The 9,947-nt window shown below is 35.5% G+C and overlaps 1 protein-coding gene across 1 annotated transcript in view; it reads left to right on the forward strand.

The window, feature by feature from the left end:
* Positions 1–9,947, forward strand: part of ENTHD1 (ENTH domain containing 1) — a 132,988-nt gene that overhangs the window by 63,787 nt on the left and 59,254 nt on the right. Inside the window, exon 5 of the mRNA XM_044679787.1 lies at positions 5,836–5,959. Coding sequence (XP_044535722.1) covers positions 5,836–5,959 — 124 coding nt within the window. The remainder of the gene's footprint in view (positions 1–5,835; positions 5,960–9,947) is intronic.

Below are 9,947 nucleotides of genomic sequence, written 5' to 3' on the forward strand. Positions count from 1 at the left end.
ACAACAAATTGGGAAAAAATCTTTATAACGAAAAACTCTGACAGGGGTCTAATCACTCAAATATACAAGGAGTTAAAGCAATTGTATAAAACATCAAGCCATTCCCCAATTGATAAATGGGCAAGAGACATGAATAGGCAATTTTCAGGTAAAGAAATCAAAAGTATCAATAAGTACATGAGAAAGTGTTCCAAATCTCTAATAATTAGAGAAATGCAAATCAAAACAACTCTGAGGTATCACCTCACACCTAGCAGATTGGCTAAAATGAAAGAAGGGGAGAGTAATGAATGTTGGAGGGGATGTGGCAAAATTGGGACATTAATGCATTGCTGGTGGAGTTGTGAACTGATCCAGCCATTCTGGCTGGCAATTTGGAATCATGCTCAAAGGGCTATAAAAGACTGCCTACCCTTTGATCCAGCCATACCATTGTTGGGTTTGTACCCCAAAGAGATCATAGATAAACAGACTTGTACAAAAATATTTATAGCTGCGCTTTTTGTGGTGGCAACAAACTGGAAAAGGAGGGGATGTCCTTCAATTGGGGAATGGCTGAACAAACTGTGGTATATGCGGGTGATGGAATACTATTGTGCTAAAAGGAATAACAAACTGGAGGAACTCCATGTGAACTGGAAAGACTTCCAGGAATTGATGCAGAGCGAAAGGAGCAGAGCCAGAAGAACATTGTACACAGAGACTGATATACTGTGGTAAAATCGAATGTAATGGGCTTCTGTACCAGCAACAATGCAATGACCCAGGACACCTCTGAGGGATTTATGGTAAAGATGCTACCTACATTCAGAGGCAGAACTGCAGGAGAGGAAACATATAAGAAAAGCAGGAGAGGAAACATATAAGAAAAGCAACTGCTTGAACGTATGGGTCAGGGTGGACATGATTGGGGATGTGGACTCGAAACCACCACACCAATGCAACCACCAACAATTTGGAAATTGGTCTTGATCAAGGACACATGACAAAACCAGTGGAAATGTGCGTCGGCCATGGGTGGGGGGAGTGTGGGGGGTGAAGGGGAAAGTAGGAGCATGAATCATGTAACCATGTTAAAAATGGTTATTAATAAATGTTAAAAAAAAGTATAAAATAATTTTGTAGTATTGCCATTTTTATTATATTGGCACAGCCAGGTCACAAGTACTGAAGATTCCTCCAAATTTTTATTTTTATTTCTTTAAGAAGCACTTTGTTATTGAATCCATACAAGTCTTTGTATGCTTGGATAGACAGATTCCATGATATCTTTTGCATTTGTAGTTATTTTGAATGGAATTTTCCTTTCTATTATTGTTCTAGTGTTTTTTTTATAATTACATAGAAATGCTGTTGACCTTTGAGGATTTATTTTGAAGCCTTTGATTTTGCTGCAGCTATTGTTTCAGTATTTTTTTTTTGCTGATTCCCAAGGATTTTCAAAGTAAACCATCATATCAGAAAATAGGGAGTGTTTTATCTCTTTACCTATCTTTCTTTCTTCTTTCTAATATCTTATTGCTACTGTTAGCATTTCCAGAACTATATCAAATAATGGAGGAAGAATGGATATCCTTGCTTCATTCCCATATTTATTAGGGAAAATTCTAGTATATTCCCATTATATCTGATATTTACTTTCAATTTTATATTAAAGCTTTTTAATGATATTTCTAAATGTCCCTGATCAGATATGCTTTGTAAGGTTTTTAGCACAAAAGAGTGTCATGCTTTTTCTGCATCTATTGTGAAGATTATGTGGTTTTGGATGTTTTTTTTTAAAGTGATTAAGTATGCTGATTGTTTTCCTAATGTTGAACCGTCCTTGCATCCTCATTAATCACACATTGTCATGATGAAAGATTTTTTAAGTAAATCACTGTAGTGTGTTTGACAGGATTTTGTTTAAAATTTTTGAGTCAAGGTTCACTAATGTGTTGGTCTATAGTGTTTTTTCTGTGTTTTATATTTCCTTGGTTTAGGTATTAGGACTATATTTGTTTCATAAAGGGATTCAGGTAGGATGCTTTCTTTCTCAAATTTTTGAGAAGAATTTGTGAAGGATGGGTACTAACTGTTCTCTAAAAGTTTGATAGAATTCATGAATTTTTATTTTGATAGTTCCTTTATATCTAGGTCTATTTTCTTTTCTGAGATTAGGTTTTTTAAGATCTCTAACTGGTCTTCTCATAGTTCAGGTATTTTATATTTTTTAAGATATGCCTCTGTTTCTTTTGTGTTCTCAGTCTTGTAGCCTATAACTGCATGATATGATTATTCTTTTATTCTGATTTTGCTGTAATTTTATCTTATTCATTTGTAATTAACTGATATGATTTTTTGCTTTCATATTTAAATCAGATTAGCAAAGAGTATTGATTTTATTGATAAAGAACCAGTTTTTAGTTTTATTTATCATTTCTATTGTTTTTTAATTTCTAATTTATCTATTTCCCCTCCAATTTTAATACCTCCTTTTTTGTGCTATTTTAGGTTTGTTTAGTTATTAACTTTCTATTTTTTTAAATGCCTATTCAGTTAACTAATTCTCTCTTTTTCTATTTTGTTAATGTACGTTTGTAAGGATATGGTTTTTCCCCTGAGGCCTGTTTTAGCTATATCCCCAAAATCTCATCATTGTCATGTCTATTCCATGGTTTTTCATTGTTTCTATGATTTGTTCTTTGACAAACTCATTATTTAGAATTTCATTAAGCCTCCATTCAGTTCTGTATCTTTTGTTTGTGGTCACTGAATCAATTACTATTTTTATTGTGTTATGGTTTGTAAAGGCTGTAGGAACTATTTTGGCATTTTACAACTTTTTGCAATATCTTTGTGTTCTAATCCCTGGTCCATGTGTATGATTTTGCTGTCCCATTTCAAAGAGGCTATATTTTCTCTAGTAATTTGCTGAGTTCCATATTTTTTTTATCTTTCTATTAGACTTATCCAAAATGGAGAGGGGTATATTGAAGTCCCCTGTCCCTATTGTGCTGTGTATGTCTATTTGTAGCTGAGATAATGTTTCTTTCATTAATTTGGATGTTGAGGAATTTTGGAGCATAAAGGTTTATTACTGATATTGGTTTGTTTTCTATTGTTCCTTTCAGATAATATATTTTTGTTATTCATTTCTTTTTTTTTAAAATTTTTCAGTATAACTGCTACTCATATATTTTTTTAAACCCTTACCTTCCATCTTGGAGTCAATACACAGTATTGACTTCACACTTCCAAGACAGAAGAGTGGTAAGGGTAGGCAATGGGGGTCAAGTGACTTGCCCAGGGTCACACAGCCGGGAAGTGTCTGAGGCCAGATTTGAACCGAGGACTTCCCGTCTCTAGGCCTGATTCTCTATCATATTTTTTTTGATATGCTTGATGTGTGGTAAATCTTTTTCCATCTCTTCACTTTTGTTTTTCAAGTGTGTTTCTTAGAACAGATAGTTGGTTCTGTTCTGTTTTCTTATCCAATCTGTCATTATCTTTTCATTTTATTGGATTGTTTAATCCATTCACATTTAAAATTGAGTTATGTTTACATTTTCCTCCATCTGTCTCTATAAATTGTTTTTTTTTTCTTCCCAAGTTATGATTTTTCCAGCTCTTCTGCTCTAAACACAGTATTATGGTCCTTTGGTTACTTTAATCTTTTTAAGGTGATCCTGTTCTTCCTGCTTTCTTCTCCTCACCTTTGATCACTTCTATTCATGTTATTCCTTTTCCTTTAAGGTTTTATTTGTTAATTCCTTTTTTTTTTTTTGCTCCTGTCTTTATCTGGTTATACATTTTTTCTCCTTTTTTCCTTTTGGTCAGTCAAGTAGGTTCACCCTTCTTCTCCTTTCCTTCAATTACTCTTGTTCATTAGTTCTTATAAATTTCATTTTTTGTTCCCTTCTCTATATTTTCTCTCACTCCATTTATGATATATTCTTTCTTTTTGTCTACTCTAGATCTCATTCAGCCTCTATAATTTTCTAGTCTCTATAGTCTCTGTATCCTCATGCAATAAAAACTTCCATGCTATCCATTCTAGACTCTCCTAACTAGCTAGTTTCTGCCACAACCTGATAGAGCGTGCTTTGTGGATTACCATTTTCCACTTTGCCTCACTCTCAGAAAAATGCCAATTATTACTGGTATCAGAGAGGACACTATCCCTGGCACATCACACATTTCTCTCTTTCCCCTTTTGCCTCTTCCCTTCCTTTCATAGAGCATCCTATAGTGTAATAATGTAGTCTGACAAAAAAAATTATTTACCTGTACATCATCTATAATGTCTCTTCACTGTTTCCTACATACCTTTTCTGCTGCCACGTCTCCCTTTTTACGTACATTTAGAAAAAAGTCTCTTATTAGTCTCTGTTATCACTCTGTTGCTATTACTGTCCTTGGATATTGTATTTATTCATTCCTGATTCATTTTTGTTGTTTAGGGTATTTGAGGAACAAATAATTTCTTTAGTTATGATTTGCTTTCCAAGAATATTCCAAATTTTTTTTTATTATTGAATGTTCATCTTTTTTCATTTATGAGTAACCTCAGATTTACAGGATTGGTCACCTGGCTACATCCTGAGTTCCATTGCTCTTCAGAGTACGTTCTTCCATTCCCTCCTACATTTTCTGGTGCATGCTAGTCTTCCATTATTCTAATTTCTCTTTCAAGACATTTCTCCTGATCACTTGTGGAACTTGTTTCTGAATTGAATTATTAAGCTTAACTATTTTATGTCTCAAAGTTTGCAACTATGAGTTTTTTTTTGTGGAAGTGATCTGTGAATTCTTTTAATTGATATTTCACTTTCTTTGTTTAGAAGTTCTGGGCAGTTCTACTCTGCATTAAAGTGTTAAAATTCTTTTTGTCTTGTAATGTTCTTCTGGGAGACCTATGATCTTTAAGTTGTCTCTGTGCAGCCTGCCTTTGAGATCAGTATGTTTTGCTTACATAGTGAGCATGTTTTCTTTCAATGTTTTTTGCTTTTATTCTTTTAGAAATTCTCCATTCCCAAACTATTCATTCTTTCTTTTATTCCTTTGCCATTACAGATTTCAAATTTTTCTATTCTGTTAATTATTTTTGCTATATGCAGTCATAAATTCTGATTTCATAATTTTCATTTCTCTTTTAAACCACTCAAGAACAGTGTGTGATGATTCCATGATCTCCTCATTTTCCACAGGGTCAAGTGACTGGACCATTTTCCTTTTTTTTACAGTATTTTGTCATAGATGCCTGAACTTGTTTGCTAGGACAGTAGACCATATTTCCTTGTGTTGCTAATGTTTTTCCTGTTGATGTATCTGCCCATGTTCAAGGCCTTTGAGTTCTTTTTTTCCCTAAGATCTTTAGTAATTTCAGTCTCCCCCAACTCATTTTCTCCTATTTGCTTTCTGACTCTAAACCTTCTCAAAGCATCTCTAACCTTTTCCCATGCTAGGCAATTCATGGTTCACCAGCCTAGGTCTCTGCCCCCAGTAACTTTTGGGTGGTCAGTACTAGCTCCAGCTAGAAGCTATGTTCTTTCCCTCTGGCTTATTGGAACAGTGTCTTCTGGTGCTATAGGACTAAAGGGTTGTCTACCTTGACCACAGGAAATTCAAGGCTTTGTCACAGTAGTACTACCAAATCATAGTCCCAAACTGATTTGTGTTCTTGACTTGGTATTTTCACCCTTTGAAATGTTTTCACCATTTTTTCTTCCTATTTTACTTGGGTGGACAATTAAGTTGTTATGGTGACTAAAATACTAAGATGTCCTTATCCATTTTAAGAGGCAAACATGACTCTTTGTTGCTTAACTAAGGTGCTCTCTTGTTTTCTGTAAGGACCTGATGGTATTTTATGATGAAGAACCAAAGCAACTTTTGCCACCACCATCTCCCACGATGATCCCTCCCACTTCATTGGTGACACAAGAGTGTGAAGAAGGATGCAGCCTCTGGGATTCAGGTAAAGTGACTTAGCAGTTGGAAGCCCATCCCCAAACAGAAGCATCAAGCTCCTTGTATTTTGGATACATATTTATTTGGATGCTCATTTATGAAAGGGAACTACAGGTGACTCTCAGTTATTTGTAATACCAAAAAACAGGAAGATTGTGGATAAATTAAGCTACATGGAAGCCATTGGCTTCAAAATTCTCACAACTGAAGACTTCTGCTAGAGCTGTGAAAGAAACCTGAAGACTCAGTTTAGTTCAGCCTTCTCTTCATCCTTAACAACCTTTTCATGGATTGGCCCAAGGGTCATGGTATTGAGAAAACATTGAGGAAAGACTAGTCTCTTAATTGTTTTTTTTTATTCACAAATAATCCATAGTTTAAGTCACACTATGAAATTAGAGAGAGATGGCTCGCAACAAATTTATACTGTCTTACCTCAGGGAGACCCTGTTACTTAACAGTTCTTTGATTCCTATTTTGGTAATTCCCCAGGGCCCTTCCCATAGCAGCTGTCCCACACTTTCACTTAGCTTAACCCTCCAGCTTCTTCCAGCACTCCATTGCTCCCAGAAGGCAGAGTCATCTCTTTCCTGCCACTGACCCACCTAGAAGGTTTCCCGTAGCAGAACTGATCCTTTGGAGCTTAAGATATTCCCCCAGTTCTACTGATAGCTCTGATCCTGAGTGTCCTGCTTTAACTTTCTGTAGTCATTCAGTCAACAAGGCTTATTTATTCTTCTTTGGTAATATCTCTCTCATTGGCCCCTTCCTTCCCATTCCCAGGGGCCCTTTACTAGTCAAGCTGTCATCACTTCACTTCTTGATCATTGCAATAGTCTTTTAACTTGCCTCCTTTCCTCCATTCACTTTCCTTACCAATTTATCTTGAATACGATAGCTAGCTTACTCTTTCTTAAAAACCAATCACCTAGGTTTAAGTCAAAATTCCTTTTCCTGGCATTCTGTATATGTCACAGTCTGGCTCAGATCTACTTTTCTAATCTCACCTCTCAATTCTCTTCTATATAAACCCTCACTTCTGTTAGAATGCCAGAAAACACCGTGGACATTCCTATCTTCACACTTTTGTCCACTGTGTCTCCGCTGCTTAGAATGCACTTGGTCTAGCCCAAGACTCATTCTTTCATGAAGTCATTTCCTGACTACCCCAGCCCTCTGAGCTCAGAACACATCTTTTTGAGCAGTAACACTCATTGGGATTAGAGGACCACAGTGTTTGCAGACATCCCTTGTACTGATACTGCTTTCTTGCACCATTCTTTCACTTTTTAACGTGTATTCATTTCATTGGGCAGGGATTGTTCTTTATACCTTTTTGTATTCTATGCTATTATATCATTAATGGTAATAAAGAATAATGGACATTTCCATGCCACTTTAAGATTTTTCAAGGCATTAATACACTTGAAAATATTAGAGAATAATTAAGTGCCTAACTGAGGGCAATTGACTCTAAGCACAATAAGAACTCTGAGAAGGAATAAATCATTGGAGTTAGGTTGTGCCTTGAAGTATGAGTTAAATTTAGGTCATAGATAATAAACCAGTGATTTTAGCGCTGGAAAGAATATTAAAGGTTGTTTAATGCCACCTTGTTTCACAGATTAGGAAATGAGGTCCAGATAGGCTCCAACTTCGCACTAAAGAAGGTGGCTTATATTTGAATCCAAGATCCTGGACTCCAAATCTGCTGGCATTCTTTCCACTGTACAATAGGTAGAAGGGAGGAGGGAATGTATTTCAGATGTAGAAACAGTATAAAAACACCCTCTTTGGTACAGAGATAAATTTCATGTATTTGGAGAACAAAGAGAAAAGTGGCTTAACTGTGTATGTGTGAAGAAGTGCAGCCGATTTGGCTTTTTTTTTTTTTTTTAAATATCACTTTGAATTACTCCTCTTAAATGTAAGAATTTAAAAGGAAATCTGTTACATCTGCTACATTCTAGAGCAGTGTTTTCCACAGTGTGTGTGTGTATGTGTGTGTGTGTAAAGAAAGATTGCATGAAAACATTTCACTGCTAGTATTCTCTCTAAAATATTAAATATGAAATTGTGCCTATCTTAAACATGTTAACAACTTGCTCACCCTGCCCCTTCCATCCTGGGGAGGATTCCATGTCCTGGGGCTCATATTTATGGGTTTTATAGCTGCATCTCAAACCCACAATCACTCAGTGGACAAATTAGTTTGGAAAATGCCTTTCTTTCTTTTTTAAAAAACTAAATTATATTTTTTCAATTAACAAGCTTTTATTTTCTTTGCTGCTACCTCTTTCGAAAAGGGGGGCGGGAAACCCTTGAAAGAAATATGCGTAGCCAAGCAAAACAAATTTCCATACTGATAACATCCAAAATCTGTGTTACATTCTGCATATTGAATTTATCATTTTTCTGCCAGGAGGTGATTTTCATTGTTATTCATCATCTCTGGAATCATGGTTGATCATTTGGTTAACATACTTCTTGAATCTGTCAAAAATTGTTCACTTTCAGAATATTGGTGTTATAATATAAATTGGTTTTTCTGGTTCTCTTCACTTCACTCTACACTGGTTCATACAAGTCTTGCCAGGTTTCTTAGAACCTTCTCCTTCATTTCTTACTTTGCATCATCACGTTCATATACCACAGTTAGCTAATGCATTCCCCTTAAAAGACTCCCTTAGTTTCTAATTCTTTTTCACCAAAAATGAGCTGTTTATAAATATTCTTGTGTATTTAGGATCTCTTTGATGTTTGAAATAATAGGTCTAGTAAGTACTATCCATGGTTTAAGGCAGATGCATAGGTTAGTTACTTTTTCTGCATAAATTTCCAAATTGCTTTCTAGAATGGCTGAACCAATTAATAGCTCTGCAGATAGTGCATCAACATGCCCATTTTAAAAAAGCCCTTTAAGGGGGCAGCTGGGTAGCTCAGTGGATTGAGAGCCAGGCCTAGAGATGGGAGGTCCTAGGTTCAAATCTGGCCTCAGACACTTCCCAGCTGTGTGACCCTGGGCAAGTCACTTGACCCCCATTGCCTACCCTTACCACTCTTCTGCCTTGGAGCCAATACACAGTATTGACTCCAATATGGAAGGTAAGGGTTTAAAAAAAAAGCCCTTTAAACTCTTGTCATTTTCATTTTTTGGTCAAATTTCCTACTCTGATGGGTATGAGAGTTGGCTTAATTTGGATTTCTCTAATTATTGGTGTTTGGGAGCATTTTTTTTCATATGGCTATAGATAACTTGGATTTCTTCCCTTAATAAATACCTGCTTATATCTTTTGGACCATTCATCAGTTGAGAAATGGCTTTTATTCTCATAAAATTGAATCAATTTCTTAAATATCTTAGAAATGAGACCTTTAATTTAGCTACTCTCAGCAATACAATGTTCTAGGACAATTCTGAAAGACTTATGACAAAGAATGCTATCCATCTCCAGAGAAAGAACTATTGGAGTCAGATGCACATCAAAGCATACTATTTTTCACATTCATTTATTTATGTTTTTATTTTGAGGTTTTGGTTTTATATGAATATTCTCTTGCAATAATAACCAAAATGGAAATGTGTTTTGTACAATAACACATATATAATGTATAGATCAAATTGTTTACTGTCTCTGAGGGGGGGTGGGAAGGAAGAAGGAAGACAATTTTGGATCTTATAATTTTAGAAAAAGGATGATTTGAAAATTGTTATTACATGTAATTAGGAAAATAAAACATCTTTTAAAAAAGAAACAAGACCTTTATCAAAGAAACTTGCTGCCCAGATTTTCCCCCTAGTTAACCATTTCCTTTTTTTTTTTTTTTTTTTAACATTTATTAATATTCATTTTTAACGTGGTTACATGATTCATGCTCCCCTTTCCCCTTCAACCCCCCCCCCGCGCCCCCCCCACCCTTGGCCGATGCGCGTTTCCACTAGTTTTGTCATGTGTCCTTGAACAAGACCAATTTCCAAATTGTTGGTAGTTGCA

The sequence above is a fragment of the Gracilinanus agilis genome, chromosome 5 (genome assembly GCF_016433145.1).
Source record: "Gracilinanus agilis isolate LMUSP501 chromosome 5, AgileGrace, whole genome shotgun sequence".
NCBI classification, from domain to species: domain Eukaryota; kingdom Metazoa; phylum Chordata; class Mammalia; order Didelphimorphia; family Didelphidae; genus Gracilinanus; species Gracilinanus agilis.